This window comes from Castanea sativa, chromosome 12, assembly GCF_040712315.1.
Source record: "Castanea sativa cultivar Marrone di Chiusa Pesio chromosome 12, ASM4071231v1".
Taxonomy (NCBI): Eukaryota; Viridiplantae; Streptophyta; class Magnoliopsida; order Fagales; family Fagaceae; genus Castanea; species Castanea sativa.
Genome location: NC_134024.1, coordinates 9,934,229 through 9,959,250, shown reverse-complemented (window position 1 = coordinate 9,959,250; position 25,022 = coordinate 9,934,229). Strand labels below are relative to the sequence as shown.

The following is a 25,022-nucleotide window of genomic DNA, read 5'->3' as shown; positions in this document are numbered from 1 at the left end:
ATTCTTTAGGAAGTCCTCTGAGCACTATGCAAATCAGTTCTTCATTATCCACAATGACTCCTACAGCAAGGAGTTTGTCTCGAGCAATCTTAATTCTTTGAAGAAAGCTATTCACTGAATCACTTCCTTTCTTGAGACTTTGAAGCTCAAGCTTAAGATTCAAGACATTAGCTCTTGAAGTTGAAGTGAATCTCTATTCTAGAGCATTGCTTACCTCTCCTAAACTTGTAATGCCGACAACAAGTGAGAAAACTTGTGGTGTGAGAGTTGAATTGATCAAGGAAAGCAAAGCTTTATCCTTGATTCTCCAAGACTGAAACTCAGGGTTTGTAACAGAAGTAGGATTTCCTGCTGCATCAAGAATGAAAGGAGATGGTATTGAAGCTGTACCATCTATGTGCTCGATCAATGAATAAGCTTCCAGTATAGTGATCAACTGGTACTTCCAAGGAATGTAGTTAGTGTAATCTAACTTGAATGACATGAGATTTGACATGTTTGAGAGTAGCAATAATGGAGATTGAGTGGGAGTGGTATGTATGGGAATTGCTTGGACTGGAGTAGTGGTGTGTGTGGATTGAGATGTATCAGTTTGTGAAGTTGAAGCCATGGATCAAGGGCTCTGATACCATGAAAGATTTTGAAGCTTAAAAATGGTTAACAATGGCGGAAACTAACAAGGAAATATGAAATGAAGGAAGAGAGAGAGAGAGAGAAAACATAGAGATGATGTCAGTGAAGAAAATGTATTAATGAGCACACCCAAATCATAAACTGTACACTGCTTTATATATACATCATTCCTGAATAGATTAGACCTAGAACCTTCTAAAGATTCTCTAATAACTGACTCGTAACTAATCATAACTAAATCCCGAAATTCAAGGGATGACAACTCATAGGAAGAACTCTGTAACTCCCTCTGTAACTCCCTTTGTAACTGCCTGGAGACCTCTTCACAAGAACAGGGCAAGTCTGGATTTAAGTGAATAAAACGTCACCGTTGCACTTAAATGAATACGGCACCGTTTTGTCTTAAAGGGAAGTGACCGTTGTAAACTAGCTGTTACACGTCTCTTCCTCTTTCTCAGACTCGTGTTTGAACTCTGACTCTGAGCTTCCTTTATCATATAAGACTTGGAAACCACTGTATCAAGTGCCAACCCCATAGATGATTATGGTTGGAGACTATTGTCCCACTTCTGTTTCTCATGCTAATTGCTATGATTGGAGAGGTGAAGATTATAATCTTGCAAAAAAAATTTACTTATTGTCAAGACCTACACAAGGTAAAATAATAGCCATTAATTCGCAAAATTAAAACTAATTCAAGGAAAGAATAATTACAATTACTGATGAAGTGAAACCAAAATTTTATCACAAACCTTTAGTGAAAAAGCAGTAGCCCTTAGCTCAGAAACACCCTTTGCAGTCTTGCTATATTCAGCATCATTGTCACTGTTAGACTGTAAGCTATACCATTCCACCTCAAAACCAATTGGTGATGAGGAAGAAAAACTCAAATATGTTATGGCTTTCAACATCACACCACGCGAGCTTGTTTTTAAAGTGGTTGTAGGGAGTCAAATTATAGTCCCCCATCAGTCATGTAGAGCCAATCATTTAAGTTGCTCAACAACCAGAAATATAGTTGTCTCCAAGCATGCTTCAACATTAAAAGGCCACAAACTCCCCAAAATCCCACTATGAATCCGAGCCCCATACCAATATAAAGACATTTCCAATATTCATGTTCACCTTCTTGATACTTTTTTTTTTTTTGAAACCTTTAGTTGACTCAGCAGTTGGTTCCACATCACTTGGACACTTCTGTGTAAGTGGAGGACCACAGAGTGTGAGATTACGATGAATCTGAAGGATCAGAGGTTTGAATTTGAGTGCTAGATGGAATTTTTCCTAACAATTTGTTGTATGACAAGTCTAGGAAACTCATAAAACTTAAAATATCCATATTGGCAGTTATTGAACCGATGAATTCAAGACAAATCCAAGAATTCTAATTGTTTCAACGACCAATGCTTTGAGGAATTGGCCCTGTCAACATGTTTTTTGATAAGTTCAATGCTTTCAAGTTTCAATTCTTCAAGGGCTGAAAATCTCTGTTGGAATTTGTCTGGTTAATTTATTATTTGAGAGATCAATACATTTCATTTTTCCGAAATTCTTTCCATAGTCGTATGTGTTTCCTTTCCAACTAACAACTGTATTGACAACATAATAGGCCCGCTAATGAAGATAAATGAAGTGCCATCCAAATATACCAGTGCAGCATCCAAAACAATCTGAGCGCTTGAATTTTTATGAACCATGGCAATCAAACTATAAAGGCACCGTGGAATATTTCCATATATATATATATATATATATAATGTTTTGAGACAAGTCCAAGAATTGAAGATGTGCTAACTGGCATAGTTTGTAGCAGTAATGACCAAAGATAGACTTTCTCCTATCCAAGCTGGTAGTTTTCCAGAATATAAATTCTCTCTCAGATTTATAAATGACAACATTATTGTGCAAATTTTGTAACGATGATGGCGATTTTCCAAAAAAGCTATCGTTGCTCAAAGCTAAATAGCTAATGTACTAAGACTTATCAAAGAGCAAAGATTGGAATTTCTCCTGACAAATTATTGTTAGCCAAATTCAAAATTCTTAGTTCTTGCCACTGCATGAAACAAATTGGGGGAGGCCTCCAAAAAGCCTGTTGATTGAGAGATCAAGGTAACTCAATGATCTCACCACAGTCGTGCATAGAAAAGAATTTAGTCCCTAAAACTTATTGTTGGAGAGATTTAATGTTGATATATTAGAAGAAACTAGTGGCAGTACTGGGCCCTCAAAATTGTTTGAGATCAAATCAATGGCAGGAGCAGGAATCGCTAAAAATTTAATTAATAGATTTGGAAACCTCTAACCTGCCCTTAATTTGATTGCAGCAGAGATTTTAATAGAATAAATCAAAAGGAAGGTCCCAAAGCCACATAGGGACGGTATCTGAAATTCCGATACCTGAGATATCAAGGTTGGTGAACCTTCTATGATTTTTCAACCATTTTGGAAAATTAATTAGGACCCAATTTTCAAGATGACAAATATATGGTATCCAATTGTAGTCGTTTTAGTAGATTTCATTAGTTTGTGTTAGTTTGTAGGACTTTGTAAGGTGTTTATCCTAATAAGTTACTTTCCTTATAATCTATAACTTTGATTAATCTTGTTAATACAAGCTTCATTTATTTTGATCCTTAAGGCATTGTCCTCGATTTAATTGGCGTTTAAATATTTACTTAGGCTTCGATCCATTTTACTGTATAAAGTAATCAACCCATCTATCTGGTCACTGTTTAGATTACTTAGGAATCGATATTTATTCTTTGCAATGGAACTTAGAATAATCATGTATTACTTTGCTTCCTATGATTCAATGGCATTATATTTCACTTAGAACTTAACTTTCATACTTGTCGGAGAGACTCAACGTTGGCAAAACTGCTCAGTTTTGTATTTTTTATTTTTAAAAAAATGTTAAGAGTTTGGAAACTATTTTGCAAAATTTTTTACAAACTACTAATATGATGAGTGATTATTAAGAGATAAAAAAATAAAAATAAAAACTAAAAAGTAATGGTGATGGAAAGGCTAGGTAAAAATGAGTATAAAATTATCACAATCAATAGTTGTAGAAGTATTTATGTACATAGCATTACTCTTTTTGTCCCAAAAAATTACATTTTTGGTCCTAACTCTGTATGTTTCAGTTTCAATGTTAAACAACTCCCAGTCCCACCAAGAATCCCGATATCATGAGGTGAATAGTTTTATTTATTAAAATAAATTGAAAATCCCAGCGACATCATTTGGACAAGTTGGGCATGAGAGATGAAAGTAGGGATATAAAAGGAAAAAGGGGAAAAAGTTGAAATTAACTAGTGTTTTCTTAGCAAGTTCTGCAAAGTTTTTCTTGACTTGTTTGACACTTCTACCGTTTAAACTACTCCCCACCCAAGCGACAGCACTTGGAAAATTTGCATTTGGACTCAAAAGATAAAAGTAGGCAAGGGATCAAAAAGAAAGGAAGAAAAAAGGCAACGGAGACCGTATGAAAAAAAAAATTTGAGAGGAAAATGTTGAACCCAAAGTTGAAAGTTGTGTTTCTCTTCGGTTGCTAATTTTCCTTTATCATGATTGATTGATGGAGCATATGTGGAATATAAAAAATAGTATACAGAATGCAACTTTCTTTACATGTGAACATACATGTGCCTTGAATATGTAGACTTAAATAGTTGGCCTAACAGGGACAATGGATCTTGGTTGAGACCAAAATAATGGACAACTTTTTTTTTTTTAGAGCACAAATCATGGACAATTATGTTGCCCATAATTTTGAGTCCATTATTTTAGTCTCAATCAAGGATAAGATTACGTTAGAATCAATGTTATACAAATGCTAACAATTAAGGCATGCTAAAACCAAAGAAAGTATAGGGGCAAAGTAAAATTTCACATCTGCATAACACTTCTGTTTTGAGCTGTGTTGCATTCCAATATAATTTTATTTTAACATATAATAGATTAACACATTAGCTTGCTGTGAAAATGTTGTGAAATTTTGTTGTGATCATAAAAACAAATCTATAAACAAAAGGGCATGTGACTCCATTTTGCTACAAAAGCATCAATCAAAATTAGACTAAGACAGAAGAATTGGGATTTACCTTTTTTGACGATTTGGCAGTTTTGTGATTATGAGTTGGGCCGCAGCAAGTGGTGAATGCGTGGACATTGGGATAAAGTGATAGCCCTAAAGGGCTTGCTTAGGGATTCTTTAGTTGAATTGTAAGATTTTTTTTTTGCATTAAAAGACTTAATGTTGTCTATATGGAGTTCATCCTAATTATTTAATTATTACATATTTAGTTTTATGTTTTTTATTTGATAATGAGAATGATAGATAAAGACCTATCCTCTTAGGAGTTTATTTATAAACAGAATTTGGTAAATAGACTTTTTTGATGAACTGATAGTTGAAAATTAACTATATGTGATACTCCTTGATGGAAAGGTAATAAATAGAGAACCAATTTTAAAATTGAGGGGATCCCTAGTCTAACCTTGAAAAATCCTGTGCTCTCCCATATGTTATTTGAAGAGAGGTCCAAAATTTGTAAATCTTTCAGAGAAAGCACAAATGCAATGGTATGCTTCCATAGGACTTAATTGGAACGTACGATTAGAACAATTAACTATGGCAGATCTTCCCAAACCATACTGGTGCTTTTCCTAAGAATCTTTTCTCTCCTTGTTCTATAATCATCAAGGAACTGAAATTTCTCAAAGGCAAAGGTACGTAATAAGCAGATCCAACATTTCAAGCTCAGACAGTGAACCCAAAGAGCTTGGAACTTCCCCATGGAAATTGTTGCCAGCAAACTCAAAATAGCTAGGTTAGGCTAATGCATAAAACAATTAGCAAGTCGTTTGGATAATAGGTTATCTGATAGGTCTAGGCATTTCAACAACCCACCATTAATATTACAAACAAACAAAACTGACTAGGAAAATCGATTTTTGGAGAGGTTCAATATAAAGAGATTTGTGGGAAAAAGTGGTCGTGGACCCTCTAGCTAAATGGTTAGCACTCAAATTAATTGCTAGAGCATTGTAATTTATCGGTTAGTAGAAAGTACTACTACTGCCACCAAATAGTGCAATGTTTCTGGTTTCACACACTTACAAATACTTGGACGACGTATGAAATTATCCGCAATGTACAATTGATAGAAACTTTAACATTTTCTAAATTTTAATTGTGATATCTTAGGTTAATTAATTTCAACCATGTAGTTTTATGAATCAATGAGTTACATTGTTTGATTTAATTATACTTGTGGGAAGATAAAATCTTCTTTGTTCCATCTGTCATGTCATGCAATCACATGGTTGAAACCATACCTAAACTTTGCTTGACATTCGATTATATTTGTTGGGAACAGCTAGTATGGTAAGGGAGACTTTTAGAAGAAAGATTGGTAGCTATATTTATATTTTCAAGTGCTGCTACATCAAATACAAATTCTCTGTATCACATTCTGTGTTTCACTCTATGTTCTACCAATCACAACTTGTCATGTGTTTTTTCTTTCCATTTTAAACTTTGGTTATTTTATAAGGAAAGTTAGACAAATACAAGTTGTAATTAGTAGAACATAAAGTGGAACACAAAAAATGGAATAGAAGATTTGTAAGAAACTCGTAATATTGACACCAGGTAAAAGAATTAGTCTAGAGACACTAGATAGAGCTTTCATGCAAAATCACATTGAAAAATTAGTGTTACCCTAAATAAATTTATTAAAAGAAAAAAAAAAGGGCAAATCACAACCTTAAATACTTTCTTAGGAAAAGTTGCCACAACCGTCTTCCCACCCTAGGGTTTATCTATAAAAATGCCAATCCCAATGAGAAGATTTGCCTTATGTGCCACCAAAAGAGACTACAATATTGCATGTTTTAAGGGATTGCAAATGGGCTAAATTATGTGAAATTAAACATAGATGATAGCAATAAGGGGAGATGGTTATTCGGATTTTCCCTCCATATCGGTATATACACCAACAAACTGTGAAAAATTATGGGCTATTCCGATTCGTAATGCACTCCATAGGGCATATGGGATTTGGGCCATAAACATATTATTATTGAATTTGACTCAATCATTGCCATAAACTTGATTACTAATCGAAAAGATCCTTCTATGGATCTTTCTACGTATTGATTCATGATGAAAGTGAATTTATTCTCTTGTAATAGTAGTCCTTAATAGATTTCAATAGTTTGCAGGGCTTTGTAAGGTGTTTATGCCAATAAGCTACTTTCCTTATATTCTATCAATTTGATTAATCTTGTTTATACAAGTTACATTTAGATTTCACTAAGAACTTAGTCTTCTTAGTCTATTGTTTTATGAAAAAAAAAAAAATTAATGTTATTTTCTTATTAAGTGTATAAAATATTTCCTGTTTGCAATGAAACTTAGAATAATCTTGAATTACTTAGATTCCTGTGATTTAATGGCATTAGATTTCACTAAGAACTCAGTCTTCTTAGTTTATTGTTTAATGAGAAAAAGAAAAAATTAAAGTCATTATTTTAGCAGTAATGGTAATTTTTATTTTTGTTATAATTTTGTCTTGATTTAAAAGTCAAAATAAGGTCCGCTCAATTCTTGACATTTTCTAAATAACTAGGGTTCTAATCCCCTCATCAATTATTGTAAAAATTAATAAATATTTATATAAATAAATAAAATAAATATTTAAAAAAAAAAAAAAAACTCTCTAAATGGTTAACTGCTACCAAGAAGAAAGAGACAGGGATTTTTTTTCTTTTTTTTTCTTTTTTGAAATAAAGTTGGATTTTTTTTTTTTTTGGTTTGTAATTCAATAGTTGGAAGGAGGAGAAGGCTCTTGGCAAAGTTAGATTTTGATATTGTCAAATTTGCTCTACTTTTCTCCAGTATAGTCAAAGGCATTGGAAACAAGTAATTATTAGGTACTCCTAAAGTACAATGAAATGGCGCTCACTCTCACATTCATGATAAATCCCATTAATTAAATTTATGACGAGATTCGTCATGAACGTGAGATGTGCAAACACCATATCATCGAGTATCCGATAATAACCTTAATACCCTCACCCACCTCATCAATTTACACCAATGTCATTTTGCCATGACACTCAACACCTCATGACACAACACCTCAATCAATGCTACCTAATTCAAATAGAGAACAATAATGTTCTCGCAAACTCAATGCTATACACTCCATATACATTAGGTCCACAATTTCACATGTGATGTCCACGTTTAAAATGTAAAATGATTAGTTACGGATTATATACAAAAATGAGTGATAATCATAACTCCTTAGAAAATAGACACAAGACGGAATGCATGTGATAACATGGACAAATCACATCCAGAAGTACGAAAACTTCATCAAATGATCAATCTACAAAATCGTTTCTCCATCCACTCTTCTACACTCCAAAAATCTTACAACAAAATTCAGTTTCAGTTCTAAGGCAATGCACTCTAAACCTGGACAAATAAATAAATTACAAAATCTTTTCACGAAATGTAGAAATTGAGATTACAGATAACTCTAAACAATATATTCTATAAAATTTAAAGTGGGTCAACAATCACCCCACCCCCTTTTATATTTAAAGAAGTTGAGATCCGCAAGCTTATAAGAAATTCTTCCGCTGGAGTGATTATAGTGAGATAAAGATATATAATTTTTTTTTTTTTATCAGAGACAATAAGATATCTTTAAGATATATAACTGATTATGGTCCTAAAAAGAAAAGAAAAATACACAAACAGATAAATATGGGATTCTACTAATTTAAAATTATTCTGGCTGAAATCGAAAAAATTAGAATAAGTTGGGATCATAGGTAATTGAAAAGTTGATTTCCAATATCCAATTAGACAGATATGGCAGAAGTTTAGAGAAACTGTACAAGTTTTAAGAATGAGAGGAACCTGGCCACTCTTCCATCTCAGTCGTCATCCTCAAGATCGAGTACCATTCTCAACTTCCTTCTCATTACATTACTCTTTGGAGATGCACTAGGAGCTAATTCATCAATTGCATCTTCCAATTCCTCATCCACTACCTGATCTGACAAATTATCTAAATCGCTCACAGGTGCAACATCCAAATGATTTCCACTGCCAATCCTTTTTATTAGATTACTCTGTGGAAATGAACTGGGAGCCACTGCATCCCCAAAAGCTGCCAAAATATCAACTTCTTGTTGTGACAAATTATCTAAATGATTCACAGGTGCAACGTTCAACAAACTTCCACTGCCAATGCTAGTCACTTCAGCTTCAGCAGTGCCATTAAGACTGCCATAATTAAAAGAAACATTCACATCGACTCCTGCAGGTTCAGCCTTACTGCACTGGTTGTTAACATCCCTGAAAATACATAAGATTAGTTCTATGTTCAAGTTTATTAATATTATCAGAATATTTGAACAAACAAGAAGCTAAGCCGAAGCTCTACTTTTCTTCACAAACCATAACTTAATGCAACCAACATCAAGTAAATAACAGAAGTTATTCTTTATTAGTACAAATTCCCTTTGAAAAGAAGCCAGCTTGATAAACACAACCCTGCTTTCCAAACATAACAGCTTAATAAGGATATTAATTTGTAAAATTCTAGGTAATACTGCTAACATGGTTGTCCAAAGCTCTTCAAGCACTTGATTAATCTCACATACTAGATAATTATAGGGAGGAATCCATTGGGAGTGGCCCCAAGATGCAAACTAGGAGTTTTGAACCCAGAGTCTCAGGTATCTCATGAGGCCTTGAGAATTTAATTTGGCATAATTCCTGCAAGTCTTTGTAGTAAACTGTCTGAAACTCATGATTAAATCAAAATAAAGATTTAAGAGGCTCAAATAACCCAACTTCATATCACTTTTTTTGTTCACTTTATTTCCTCCATTGAATTTGCCCTTTCAATGGATATATACTCTAAAATTGACAAAGCAGAAAGCTTTTGCTAGTCTTTCAACAATTTTGGAAGAGTGCTATTCCTTTTCCACCTGAAATATGCAGTCAAGCTCCAACAAGAATTGGATTGACAAAGTTTTTAAAAGTACTCCTTATTCGAGTTTGTTTGATATGCTCATAAGAGCCACATTTGGTCTGGAAGGTCACTCATAGTTTGTTTGAAGCCTGAGTTCTCAGGTTGTCACGTTTACTTCTCTTTTATTTGTTTTTCTCGTTAGTCACTTTTGTGCCTTTGGTCAATTGTTTCCTAGCCTCTTGCAACGTGTAAGGTCCTTTCTAGGCTAGGTTCCAATGGCTCTCCAGTTGTAAGACTTGTTTCTTTGGGTGCTTTAGGGGATGTCCTGAAGAAGCATGTTTGAGAGCTTTATCATGTGTCTTGATTTTATTTTTTAATTTTGGCAGTAAACTTACTATTTACCCATCAAAAAAAATGGGTCAATTGAAAATTATTTACATCCAGGCATCCCAGAGAAGCGGGCATAACAGATGCCAAAAATAGTTTCTGCAAAACTGAAAATGATAATGATGCCATTTCAGCACAAGAAAATATATAACAATTTCCAAAGGACTAGGAAGTATTTTCTAGACTTTAAGCCTATTATCAATTTGTCATTCATCTCGAAGTATGCAAATACTTCAAACATAGTACATCAGCATCACAACTAAATAGATCCACTAAACATTCAACAGCATCAATCTCCCTCGTTTCCAACATGTTCAATTGTAGGAGTAACTACTTGGAAATGGAAAAAAGTGGGATTAACATTTCAAGTTCAACCTGAATATTCAGCATTATATGGATTGTAGAATAAATTGAATAATGTAGTAACTAGCAAGAAGAATCATGGGGGATGAGCAACATACTGTATTTTGACAACTTCAGTAGGTCTATTTCCAGGATCATTTTGAATTTTTGTTCCCTGAATTGAGATGGCTGTGAGCTTCTCATCCTTTGACTGAGGAAGCGGCCTTCTAGTTTTCCTGTATCCAATAGATTAATTAATTGTAACAAAAGACAGAAAGAAAACATAACAGGAAAAGTTGTTGCCACTCAGTGATATGATTAGATTTAACACATGGATACTCTAATTTAGAGTTACGGAGTAAATGAATATATAGATAATTATGTTCCAAACAGTACTATCTTCAAAAAGGAAACCGCAAAGGATACAGGTATAAAATTATGAAAATTAATGACATGTTTAGAGTGCTGCAGCTATTTAGCATTTAAACAGTTATAATACAATGAAAGGATTCCATTATGATTTCCAATGTTTTCTACATAATGCAAAGCAACTTTTAGATCATTCAAAAGTAACAGAACTCCAATCAACGTGATGCAGCATAATTAAGGTGTTGTGTGCTATGCAGATATTACTAATATCATCACCTGATATCAACTTGAGTCTCAGTCCAATTAATGTGTCCCATTTTCAAATACATGAGACTTGTTCCCAGTCCATGGGAAAAAGGCAAATGATGGATCCAATAACATAGATACCATGCATATATTCAAAAAATTGTGTACCATTTACATATAAGAAGAGCTGTTCCCAGGCTAAGGACAATTCCAAGAAAAAGTTTTATGATAGGACAAACAATGAAACCACTAACATAGACTCCATGCATAAAATTGATAATATAAGTTTAAAAGAATTCATCATAAATATGGATGAGACAATGGAACTGGCAGTGCAAGGTTCATGTTGATGGCCACAAATAGCAGCAGTGCTACGGACCACAAACTAATAACCACAAAAATCAATGAAATATTAAAGCCAAGAGACATTGTAGATGTAAACAAATAATGAAGCAGATTAGTTGGAATTTTTTTCTTGGTTCTACAGTGGACTAGGCCAGAGAATTCTTGATTTTCAGAAATATATTTGACACCATATATGCAAATTTAATAAACAAAAGTGAAGTTTATCATTATTTGTGTGAGTACCAGTCATAAAAATAAATAAACTTTAAAATATGAAAGATAAGAGAATAAGAAACAATATGACGGCAGTTCTGCTTTTGCTTACCAAGCAAAATTCAAGCAAAAGTGGAGATAACAACTATGCCATTTTTAAGGAAAAACACTGAATATTTCAAATACAGTTCATAGATTCCTTTCAAATAAACAATGATTCCCAGATATGAGTCCATTATAAGGAAAGGTAACAGCTTCCGGATATAAATACCCAATATAATATATACACAATCAAGCTCCAACAACTATAAATATTTATTCTTTGTGATGAGAGAGAGAGAGATTTACTTAAGAACAGAGCTTAGGAGTTCATCATCCGAATCATCTTCAGGCAATAATCCTTCAACTTGTTCTGGTAATTGCTCACCAAATAGCCTCCCATTCTCCTTTTTGCGCCTACAGTTTTTTAATATATATATATATATATATATAGAGAGAGAGAGAGAGAGAGAGATCAGTAACATCAGGAAATTCAGCAATATTTGACAAGAGATGTCAAATTCATCTGAACTTGGAAAAATGAAAATGAAAATTCATATATGTAGGGAAAAAGTCAGAGAAAATACAAATATAACGAAGGGATGATTTTGGCAATTGCACATGTCCATCAGTAAGAGAAAACCAAATATCTGACATTAAACCAGCCATGCCCTATGATTTGACTGATAAAGAATTTTTTTAAAATAAACATATAAATGAAATAGACAAAGAGGAAGGTTCAGAAATGTGAAGATAAATGATGATGCCTGGATGGATGAGCAGTATGATAAAAAGATCGATTCAAAGATCAACAGAATTACAGACTTGAAACTACAACCACAAGAAACAAAACAAAATTGTAAAAACATCTTGAGATGTTAAGCAAGAAAATAACAACTTGTGTCAATGGAATGTGAAAATGCCCAATTTCATATTAAGAATTATAATACCAAACATAGTGGAGAAGTTAAAAGAAATGTGAAAGCAACCTACAATAACTAAGTGATGACCAAGCTAAGTCAAGAACATGACAAAGCAACATATTTCTCAAATGAGTATCCCACCTATTCACAACCTCACATTGATAAGGTTCCCCAAAATTAAAGCTTGACTCATGCCACCAAACCCATTAAAAGGAATGTATGGAACTGTTTGGAATAGTTACTGAACTTAATACCAAAAAGAATGATTTTAATAACTGGGATAAGTATACAGGGGTGCCCATCAAGAAACCCTAACGTTTCAATCTAAGAAGAGCAACAAATCCCAATATGAATAGCACAGAATATTGCCTATGAATATAATATTACCTATTCAATAACGATAACAATGTTTCATCATCAGGGTCATGTGCTTTATCTGTAAACAAACTATTAGAATTCTCATTTTTTATAAGCATGTTGGCTTCAAACTTCTTCTGTTGAGGAACTCGTAAACCAAGTTGCTTAAGCTTATGAGAAACTTGAACAGCTGTGAATTTATTATCTGCATCCAATGCATTTGCAATCATGTAGCTACACCTCTTATGCTCTTTGAATCTGTGAGGATCAAGCAAAGCCCAAACTTTTTTTATTTAAAAATTCAAATAATAACAAAATAACATATTCCATCACATCTTTATCAACATTTTAGCATATTTGATGTAAAAGGAGACTTATTCTAATATTGTAACCAGAAACCAAGCTACGCAACACTCACTTCTCATATAGAGCTCTGATCATATCTTCCTGATCTTCACTAAAAGCAGAAACTCTTTTCCTTTTGTGCCTATAGAAATATAGTAAGGGAGGTATCAGAGACTTTTCCAAAAAATAGAAGGGAAAATGAATAAACAAAGATTTCAGACTAAAAACATAACACTAGAAGCTTTTATGTGGATAATGCTTTGCATTATCAGCCACTGCTTTAGAATACAATCTTACACGACGCACATATTATCTATAACATTCATAAAGTACAAATTTCTTATAGTACTTACAAAGGCCTCAATAAACTTCCCTCCATATCATCTGAGTTATGGAGATCACTAACTTTTTCCACCGCTTTTCCATCTCCATCATGGTCATCATCATAGCGCATCTTTTTCCTTGGTGCAACTTTTAGTCCTAGCTGTCTAAGCTTATTAGAAATTTGTGCTGGTGAAACTTTACCATCAGGTTCTAGAACTTCAGCAATAAGACGACTACAATGCCGATCATCTTTGAATCTAAAAAGGCCACATTTTTTTCAGAAAATACTTGAGCAAAAAGTTTAGAAATCAGAAAAAAAATGAAACAATACACAATCGATAATACCCACCAAACGTTTTGCATGCTTCAAATAGTATCAGGTATAATTACAATAACCTAAGTGCTGTTTTAGGAACAACATTTGTAAGAAATAAAACAGCTAAATTAAAGCACACTTACTTCTCATAGAGATCCTTAATTTTTCTCTCCATTTCGCCATCGAGAGAAAGTCTTTTCTTTCTTCTAGGATCCCTTTCAGATTCATGTTCCATGGACTGCTCCCTACTGCAACAACCAAATGCACCAAGGAGTTTTTAATGTAAATGTATACCTTTTACACTTTCGATCAAGATAAACTTTTTTTTTCTTAAATGAAGAGAAACTTCAATAAATTAAAAGTACAAAATAGCATCTCTGAACAAGACTATAAATGGATGGTTTGAGATTCTAGGGACATACTTTGCCACACACTGTTTCACAACTTGCACATGTTAAGTGGTGATTGGATTACTTTTTACCAAGTACCAATGGTGGACCCATGTGTAAGTGACATGATCCAATCACAGGTTAACACGTGCAAGTTGTAATAAAAGTTGTGGCAAAGTGTGTGATCGTAGAAGAATTGATTCTAGAATAACTTGGTTTGGCATTATTGTAAATATGCAGTATAAGAAACAGAAAAATGAAAAGGTCAAGAAAAAGATAAAGACTAAACAAATACTCAAGTTTTCAAAAAAATTCTTACTTCTGATATCCTTGCTCATGAGAGATCACAACATCAGCTTCATCTTCACCAAGTGCATCTGCAATGCTTCTACCGGTCCATCCTTTGGCCTGTGATGAACCGAGTTCTGCATCCTCTGGAATATTTTCCCAGTTTCTACTGTCTTTCTTCAAAGAGCCAATCTCATGTAACATATATTCAACATTAATGTAATGGCTTTCTTTGCGCGTCTTCCAAAAGAGAATTTCCACAAAGAGAATGGGTTGAATTTTCATTTTTCTTAGCATCCTTCTGACAAAACTTGTCAGGAAATCAACAATGTTTGCATAATCTTTTGATGGACATGACTTCTGCTCAACTAGGATACTATGGAATGTGATCAGGATTGATAACTGCCAAAATATGTGCATAAGAAGCAAATAGGATACAAATTCATAAATAATTGGATAAATTTTTTTTTGTTTGGGGGGGGGGGGGGGGGGGGAGAGAGAAAATACGGACATCCTAGTTTTCCTTGAGAAGATAAATTCTAATATATTTCACCAGATTAATAAACCTTACTTTTAGATATTTATTTTTATCAACAACTTCTTCCTAAAGAAGTTGAACTACTTTTACAAAGTGGTCAATGCAACATTAACCATTTATTTTTTAAGAAGTTTTTTGTATGTTTATCCCTAAGATCTAAACACATGCTATATATATATATATATATATATATATATATATCAAATTATCATATATATTTAAAAAAGATTGTTCGTAGCACAGTCATTTTTAACCTACTAATGAAAATTATTAAATTTGGTCATTATTTGAATTTTGTATTTTACCTAAGACCTTGAATTTTTAGATAAGAATAAAAACTCACAAGTACAGATAAGGAAAATTGTTACTCTAAAATAAGCAAGGTTCATCATATCTGTTGGGATGATTTACTTCACATTTTCTTATTAACAAAGAAACTAATTCTTCTTGTCTATAACTATTTCATATTTTAATTTTATGATGGGGTAAAGTTTTGCTTCAATTTTTTAAGAAGTTATCACTTCTCGTCATATTGTTGGGGGTAAAATATCTATAATAAGCATTACAAAGGGTAGAGTTGGCATAGGTGAATTTAACAGGGAGCAATTAAGCTTTAATTGCACAGTACTTAATGGTCCTATGAAATATAAGTTATTGTCTTTTGAAAAATAGAACATCCATGCTTTTTCCTTTTCTTCAGAAAAGTAAGTAAATCATGAAGTTTTACCTGATACAGCATTGGAGAGAGCTCCAAGTCATCAGTAATCCTCCGCAACATGCAAATTATGTAGTGATTTGTAGTGGCAGAATTGCTCTTATAAAACTTTAGTAACCAACATAATTTATGAATAATGTTGTTGTTTGCAAAAGCAGATATCAAAGTTGACACCTTAAAATCAACTTCATCAGTTGCATTTAGCTGCTCATCATCAGAAGAATCACCTGTGCCATTAAAAGGATCATCATTAGCCTGATCAGCACTTTCATTATCCATATGTGGCACACTGCTTTTAAGGTTCCCTGTCTCCGACATGGATATATCAGGTTCATCAGCCTGAGCAGAGAACATGATGTTTTCTTTCCCATCAGAATTTGTGTTAGTTAGACTTCCCTTCTGTGCTATGCTCACATCTGCTGATTCCTCACTATTAGAGATGCCAATCTCATTCTGAACAGTGACATGATCACCCTGTACGTTTCCTGCTTCCTTGTCACCCGATGATTTGTTCTTTCTCTTTCTCCTTGATTTTCTAGAAACCTAAAAAAGGAGAAATGGTTTTAACAGAGATCCCCACAACAAAGGCTTCCTTAGACTGATAAACAGAACATTGATAATACATAACCTCATTAATTAAAAAGAAAATCAAAGATGTTAATAGAGAAGTGTTTTTTCCTAGAGATTGCAAATGGAAAAAAATGGATGCATGTGTCTCACAAGGAAAGTTTTCAAGCCAAAAGATGCATGCAGAAATTCAAACAGATTAAAGAACAGAGTCGGAAGAAATCCCAATTTTCATAGAAGAGCATAAATGCATGGGAGAAGCGTTGCGTAGAATTACGTGACACAATTCACTAAATATAAAAAGAAAATGCACTAATTTCCATCAGCGCAAAAAAAAAAAAAAAAAAAAAAAAAAAACCAGAAAATACAAATCAACTTTTACTGATAACAAATATAAGTTAAATGAGGAAAAAAAACACCCCATGTAGGCAATTGGAATGCATATGACATATACTGATTATCATTAAGATAAGTCTGTTAGAAAAATGATAAGGGGAATGAGTTAACTTTGTAAGTCTGTTACATTATTGTTTTTGGAATAGGAGTATCAACTTTGTGGAACAAAATTATAAAATTTTCAATTCATGGTAGATATGAGTTAACTTGAGGAACAAATTATAGAAATTTCAATGTGTGCATGTATTGCACTTTTGCTAGTAATTAAATAAACAATGGAAATTAAAGAAAATGTGATTGACTAGCTAACAAATAAAAAAAAAGGGGTCATTTTTTGTCAGGATAGATCTCTAAGACCAAAAAATATCAAAGAAAAACCAACAGATTTTCCATCTAAATTTAACCCATTAAGGCACAAACAAAAGCATAACACACCCTCAAAGTTCCACGTGCTTGAAGGTTCTCCATGAGCTGCACAACTTTATGCATCATTTCTACCATATCTGCGAGATCACTGAGAAGAAGAGTATCATAAATATGGCACCAACACAACAGTAACAACAAATCCTTATTCCCAAAATTTGGGGTCAGCTATGGCACCAATATATTCAAAAAAGAATTACACTTTTTCATAGTGAATAGATGATATAAGCACATGCAAGTGGTCTTGCATAAGTACCTATAGAGGTCAGTGAGGCTATTGGGGGAAGGGGTAGGTACATTCATGGTTGCATACACATTGTTATTCTGGTATAATTTATGCAGGTAGGTTTAGTTTCAGGAAAGAAATAGAAGTCGCATAACTAATATACATAAATCGAGATGTCCAGAATTAAGTGAAAATGAGAACAGACACAAACAAATGCAATTCATATGCATCAAATCAAATTTCAAAGTGGAAGCTTGATTATAGAGAAACATTTCTAAGAACAAAAGAATTAGTGAGAGAAACTTCCTTTAATTTTAGTAAATTCGTAATTTTTCTAACATGTATAAACTGGAAAATACAAAAGAGTACTTATCTAGCATACAGTCAATCAAATATACTACCTATAATAGAAAATTTTAGAAAGCATCTACGTATCCGACCAATATAAATGAAGGCGTATAACTGAGGGAGTCATTTCTCCCACCCAAAACTTAAAAAAGAAAATGAGTAGCATAAATAAAATCTAGCAAGGTATTTTCCTCCCAAATTTAACAAGTGAAGGAAGACCAAGAAGCCAATCACAAGTGTTGCCTGATAATCCATTAGCATGGGCTAATACCTGGCAGAAGCCTGAATCCATCTCCCCTCTCTAAAGATTATAATAAATAATTGAAATATGAAACCCTAAAAGCAAGAGGGAAAAAATCCTATCCACCCATCAACCTGCCCACTTCGATCTTCTGGTACTGAAATACTAGAACAGGATATGAAAGATAAACAAATCAATCATTTTGGGTTGTTAGTGTGAAAGGGGAAAACCTCTTTGGTTGTTTGTGAGTGTCAAACGTTTTGATCAAATTCAAGAGGAACTGAGTCATCCCTTGATCAGTCTGATCATAAAATAACTTGTAAAGAAGAATGCGAGCTGTGTAAAGCTCCTTAGCGTCGTCTGGCAACAACTTAAGCATCAAATCTAGCATGCTAATCTGCAAGCAGGAAAGCCAGTTAGGAAGGACATCTCAAGGTTACTCAATATCGCTAACTTATAGGGAAGTATCACAACAAGGTCAGTTTGGATTTCTATTTTAATGTGGATTCTAAAGTGCAAAGGAAATTTGTAGAGTTTGTTCTACTATGTATGAATTGTAAGGCAGTGTCCCAATTAACAAGTGGTACATCTAACAAACAGCAATTTGCAAACCAACAAAAAAATTCAACCTTATAATAGATAGACATTATACGCTATTTTTACAATAAGAAATGTGTGAATAACTTAAAAGAGTGTCTGTTGCTGCATAGAACCCAATTGGATACCCAGATAGGAGAAGGACTAGAGTAGATAGAATATTATATATGTATCCTGAGGACAAAACTGGATTAGGGTGACACCATATATGTTATCTACAGATTGTTTGTCTGGCCTTCAGTGACTTAAACAAGTTTGACTACTCCCAAAATTTGTATTCTTGATATTATAAATTAATTAAAAAATTAAAAATAATAATAATAAAAAAACCCAATTTCATTGAACCCCTTCAGTCAATTCTATGAATCTTTCTCAAGAAAGGTTTCCATATTTGAAAATTTTTGCTGCTTTTGAAAATTTCATTACTTAGACAAAACTTCAGAATTACAGAATCCAATTCCAAACATGGGAAAGACAAACCTTTATTCCAAAGTGAATGTATTCTCCAATTAATTTATTTGCATAGATTATGCATTGATTTACTCTACCCCACGTCACAAAAATCAAACCTTTTGTCATGTAAAAATAAACTGAGCTACAAAAACCTTCTTTATACAAACAACCACCATCTAAGGAAGGTTTATGGGGGGGGGGGGGGGGGGGGGGCATAACTACTGAAGCATATATTGTCAGGCTAGCAAAGCCAATGTAACAGAAGTTTTTCTAGAAAAGTAACAGAACTCTGAGTTGGTTTAACTATTACCATGTTTTTCATAAGGGAACCAGCAGCAGAGAGAAACTTGTAATCATTTGTTTCCTTTAACCCATCAAAAGCATTACGCCACTTTAGAATGACTAGTTGGAACATTGACTCGTTCATGGATTCAGCAATTGGTCCACATATATCACCTCTAAAAATTGTGCTATCAGCATCTTTATCAAAGTCTTCAAAATTATCTACTCCCACATTTGGCTGTTACACACAGGAAAACAAGGTGACCAGCTAAACATTTTCTATAGAAAAACAGAATGCAAATCATAGATAATTATGATTAAGCAACAAGAGATAAGTCAACTTTTTTTTTTAATAATTTGATAATTGGGGGAGGTGGGATTTGAACCCTCGATGTCTCATTTGGAAACACCAAGAGGTGCTAGCCAATTGAGCTACAGGACTATTGGCTATATATATCAACTAGACATCAAGAAACAGAACTTGGGACAGAGTCTTACGGCATGTAGAAACCAACGACTAAAATTGCATGTTTTGGCTTTCAATCCAAAATTGTATTTAACCCTTTGTACATGAAACATCTACAGTAACACTTTTTGTAAAAATATTTGGAAAACTCGATTGGAACAATGAAAGTCCTCAAATGGACCAAATTTCCTCGTTAAGAAATTCCATCAATACATATTCCCAAAGCTCAAAAACAGGATACAACCAGAAGTTTGCACTATTCCAGAAACCTTGCCAGTGCCTATATGATAAGAGCAATGTGATTTATTTTCTTCTGATCATCATTAGGGATTCAGGGAAAAAAAAAGTGCAACACATCTCTTTCAAATCTATTCATATTCTATTGTTTGACAAAAATATAAACAAGAGAGAAACAAAAGTGTAAATTCATCAACTTCTTTTCTTAACCTTTTTTTGGGTTTTCAAGCATTAGTCATCTTAGAGGATCTTTAGAATTCAACAGCAAAGTAGTGCTCTAGATATGTTGTTAAAGGATTATTGAATGGACTTAAATAGGACTTAAGAAGGGATATTATAGAAACTGAGTTATGTGCAAGGATATGAAAACAAATACTTAGGTTAACATGCCAGAATTCACGTCTCACCTTAGAATTCAAAAACTTGTGATGTTGAAAAGAGGTAACAAACTGAGCAACCTGAAAGAAAACAATGACATCGTTTTTCTGAATTGCATGATGTTCCTTTTCAATATCCTCACGAATCGACTGCATCAAAACTGGTAAAAAATTGGCTTGCATTAAGATGTGTAATATAATTACAATGCTGTAAGAAGCAAAACTTAACCTAAAAAAGTCATTTATTTCCAAAAACACTTGCCATTGTAACCTCCCGATAGAAACTGGCTCACAAAATCATAAAGCAACTTCAAAATTTTATCCTTGGTAGGAGGTAATCTTCCAATGTCCCATGCAATCCTTTTTACAGGACCCCGGGGAATCTTGTGAGGTTTAAGCAGGGTATCTTGAGATGCAGAGTTTGGATTTCCCTTTAATACTGCCTTAGAACCATCCTGTAGTAAAAACTACCAGTGTTACTAAAGCTTTCAATGACAACACTTGCTAGCATCAGCAACAGAACTTCATACCATGGTAACCCGTGTAAATGTCCCAATAAACTGTGAATGACGACTCATATTGCGTAATCTGGAAAGTCTTCTTTTCTCTTCTTCCTCCTTCATAATGGACTCGAGACTACTAAGAGAATCTTCAGTGTCTACATCCACCTAAAAAAAAATTGAACATGAATTATCAGACTACCACACACGCATATATATATATATATATATGCCATTAAGCAACTATAGAACAGATAAAAGATGGCATCGATAGACAGCACTAAGGAGTTCAATAGCCACAAACTTGAAGAGAAGGACAATTTTAACCGATCCAATTCATATCTGATGAGTTGTAGTCATTCTGGCAAACCATATTTATGCCTGTGACGGTGTCAATGTAGTTTCAGTATTTCACATCAGAGGTTACAAGCTTTACTTTATCCCCTTCTATTTACCCTTCCTACTTCATCCCCTTCAATCTACCCTTTCGTTTTTTTAGCCAGATTGATCTTGTTACCATAAAAGACAGTGGAAATAGATGAAAGGAAACCAACCTTAAAACCCTTCAGATGTGCTTTGGCGGTTAACTCTGGCTCTTGACCCATAAAGATGTAATGAAAAATCTCTAATAAAAGTAAATTGTCTTGACGAAAATAGCCATATGAACCACCAACATGCTGAGTTATAACTATAATTAAGTCCATTACATTCTCATGGAATAGAAGTTCCAAAAATCTTTCTCTCAAAGATAAAAATTGACTTGCACATCCCCCTGCCTTTTGCTGTAACGGGATTTCTTGAATAGCTAGAACATTTCGAAATAAAGTAAGTACAAGCTGCACCAATTTCCAGTCATCCTCTGTGAATGTTTCACTGCATGACACAGGATTAGTCATAAAACCAAAATGATAATTCAAACAGTTACAGAGCACTTAAAACCAATGTGAAGATAACAATAATCCAGGGATGGTAATGACATTTAGAGATTTTAAAAATGTATAAACAACTGGCATCTCTAGATGCAGCAAAAATAAAATAACACTGACTAACAGATACTTAAATGTACATGTAAACTTATTAGGCTCATATATTTAAAATACAGCCAACACTCATTAGTAAAAATTGGAGTGCATGCTCAGAGGATCCTTTAAAATATCAAAGTCCATTTTGCCTAATTATTACAACTGCCTCAACTCCCTAATCACTGTAGTTGTTTGGGACTAAGGCATTGTCCATCACTCCTACTTTTTTTTTCACTTTCTTACATTTAAGAATTTTTGTATCTTTGTACTCTGTCATTTTTAGCCCCATCATTGCACTCTAAATCACATTCTTTTAATTTTAACTATTTAGTAAGTACTATTTTTGAGAAATGAAAAGTAAAACCACCAAGTCCTACTCTCTTTAAGGTAGTGCACATGAAGCATTTATTTTTATTTTTTTTACTTTTGCTTTATATTAAAAAAGGGGGTGGGGGGGACAGAAGTGTATGTAAAGCATGAAAAATAATAAGAACTCTTAAAGTTTAACAAACCATTAGCTCAGACAAAGAGGCAATAATTTCTATCTGAACAAGCACACTAGAAAATTTTCGAAGAAAAATGAAAAATGCCGGCCTTTACTGCAAAAATCTTGTCTTGGTTCCAGTTCAACAAAAATGCAACCTGGATCAAATGATAGATACTCAAGGATTCCACTTATGTGTAATCGTTACTCACCTTTCCAAATTCTCCAATGGGCTTTCCAGAAGTGAGACTATCACAGCGACAATGTCACTACACGTAACTGACGACTTCAACCCCCATAGATACTCTAGCTGTTGTGAAATATCTTTCGAAGTAGGCTCAATAGGCATTGTAAGGAACACCAAAACCTTCACTGTCAAACAAATAACAACAATAATATTAAAAACTCGTCCTTTAGCTTTCTTTCACAATAAATATTAGAGAGATAAGAAAACCTGCCTGCATTCAAAACCAAGTTACGATCATCTTGACAGTGTTCTATAATTGGAATCAAATCTTTCGATACAATGTTCCATTTACAGACTTGCTTGAACACATCCCGTGTATGTGGATCGTCACGCCTCAAAAACCTCAGTAAATCTTTCAAATTATCTGACATAAATTTGAAAATTATAACAATTGTCAATATCAAATCCCCATTTACTTGTTGAGAAAAAAAATATATATATAGCCGATTAAATAAATTAAATCCCAATTCTTGTGATTTTCATTATCTGGGACCTTAGAAAACAAAACCCCATTCTCAACTGAACCTAAAAACATATTCTTATCTTAACTAAAGGCAAGCTTATCAATTTCTATAACCCAATTTACAATATAAAACAAAATAATAAAATAAAATAAAAACCCAACAATTAAATAATTGGAGAAACTGTAAATTTGATCATTTAGGTTATATAACCCCAAAAAAAATCTGATTTTGGATTATTTACAAAAATAAATCTTTTCCTGAAAATCAATGACAAGTTTAAAATTTTAGGAAACGAAAATTCAATTGCTGAAACTAAAATGAATTGAAAGCAATACCCAATGCAATCATTCAGCTTGTTTGAATTGAACTTGCAAAGGCAAAAAGTAAAGGATAAGAGCTTCAAAAAAAATTTTGAATTTTTGAGGTGTACCTAGACAGTACTGGCCCTTGGAGTAGCCGATCCGATTGCCATTGTCGTCTTCTTCGGCGATTCCGAGACCCGCGCAGATTAACGATAAGCCCTCGGTGTCCATGAATAGATTGATTGGTTTTTTAGGGTTTTTACGGAGAGTGAGAAATGAGGGGGTTTTTTTTGGTGTGAGATGATCTCTCTGATCTGATTTCTGAGTGAGAGAGAGTGAGAGAGAGAGAGATGGATTTGTAATTAGGGCTTTTTGTGGCGCGAAAATGCGGATGAGTATTTTCCCGCGCTTTTTCTAAGGGTTACTCTGCGTGGAAAGGAGATGATTCAGTGCTTCGTGTGTAACAGGTGGCTCTTGCATCCTTCCCATCCGATGATGTGGCACAGCCACACTATGATTTTTTTTTTTTTTTTTAACCAATTTTGGCAGTGCCCCAGATCCAGACTTTGATTTTGCCAAATTTTACAAGGAAACTTCTTCAATCTTCACTCTTTTTTTTTGTTGGGGGGGGGGGGAGTAATTACTTTTATTTTTTATTTTTTATTTTAAACTCTTTTTAAATGGTAAAGTTTTTGGATTCAGATCCTCTAGAGTTCCTAGGGTACTCTACCAAGTAGAGTTCATTAAATCTTAACCACTCTTTAATGATTTAATGGTCTAGATTTTACCATGTCAGCATTTCATTAACAATCATCTTAATTGTTTTGTTTACAATATTATTTTATTATTTCAAGAATATTATTAATGAAATGCTGACATGGCAGAATGTAAACCATTAAATCATTAAAGAGTGGTTAGGATTTAATGAAATCTACTGGTAGAGTACCCTAAGAACTCTAGAGGATCTGAATCTTTACTATTTTTTATTTAAAGTTAAAGCTTTCAAAATGTTACATTTAGATCTTAAATTTTTTATTATTAAAAAAATTTAAAATTTAAAAACAAAACAATGTAGCATTTAAGAGCCCATTTGGTATAGTTGTTTTAGTAATATTATTTAAGTATTGTAGAAATACGTGTGAATGAAAAAATGTTGTGAAAATACATGTTATATTGTATAAACAACAAAAACAATGGTTTAAACAACACAACCAAATAGGCCTTCAACCCTAAACCTTCCATTCCATCACATCTTATATGTTAACTGTGTTAGCTATCACTTTTTCTTTTTTGCTTTTTTTGGTTAACCACTTAACCTAATTAACATTGAGTTGTCCACTATGTTGTAGAATTTACATAGCAAAGGTTTTGTTTAGAATTGTCATATATAGTGAATTGCCTTAGTTGGAGTACGTTATTTCCATAATAGCTTTTTCTTCGAAGGTGATCTCCATCGGTTTCCAACTTCTTCATCAAATCTGGTGTACATTGCTTTATGATATGGTGTGTTGTTGTTTGTGATTGAAAGGTTGTTTAGATCTTCATTGGTTTTAATTAAGTCAAAATTGTCAAATAATTTAATTAATCTAATTATGCAAAGATCCAATTCAAAT

The 25,022-nt window shown here is 33.3% G+C and overlaps 1 protein-coding gene across 1 annotated transcript; it reads right to left on the bottom strand.

The window, feature by feature from the left end:
* Positions 1–8,405: 8,405 nt before the first annotated feature.
* Positions 8,406–23,777, bottom strand: LOC142618414 (uncharacterized). Its single transcript, XM_075791344.1, has 19 exons — positions 23,538–23,777; positions 22,855–23,007; positions 22,609–22,768; positions 21,445–21,763; positions 20,921–21,058; positions 20,653–20,845; positions 20,421–20,551; positions 19,339–19,548; positions 18,209–18,375; positions 17,176–17,254; positions 15,790–16,320; positions 14,556–14,926; positions 13,991–14,095; positions 13,561–13,788; positions 13,281–13,349; positions 12,893–13,120; positions 11,892–11,999; positions 10,490–10,606; positions 8,406–9,019 (listed from the first exon to the last, which is right to left on the bottom strand). Exons 1-19 carry the CDS (start codon positions 23,638–23,640, stop codon positions 8,596–8,598), a joined length of 3,834 nt encoding a protein of 1,277 aa, XP_075647459.1. The 5' UTR covers positions 23,641–23,777; the 3' UTR covers positions 8,406–8,595.
* Positions 23,778–25,022: the final 1,245 nt, after the last annotated feature.

Coding starts and splice junctions, on each gene's coding strand:
- LOC142618414 (XM_075791344.1), bottom strand. CDS start 23,640: ATGGACACCGAGGGCTTATCGTTAATCTGCGCGGGTCTCGGAATCGCC. Junction 21,764..22,608: donor CCATTGGAGAATTTGGAAAG/GTGAGTAACGAT, acceptor TGTGTCATGCAG/TGAAACATTCACAGAGGATG. Junction 14,927..15,789: donor TCTCTCCAATGCTGTATCAG/GTAAAACTTCAT, acceptor ATATTTTGGCAG/TTATCAATCCTGATCACATT.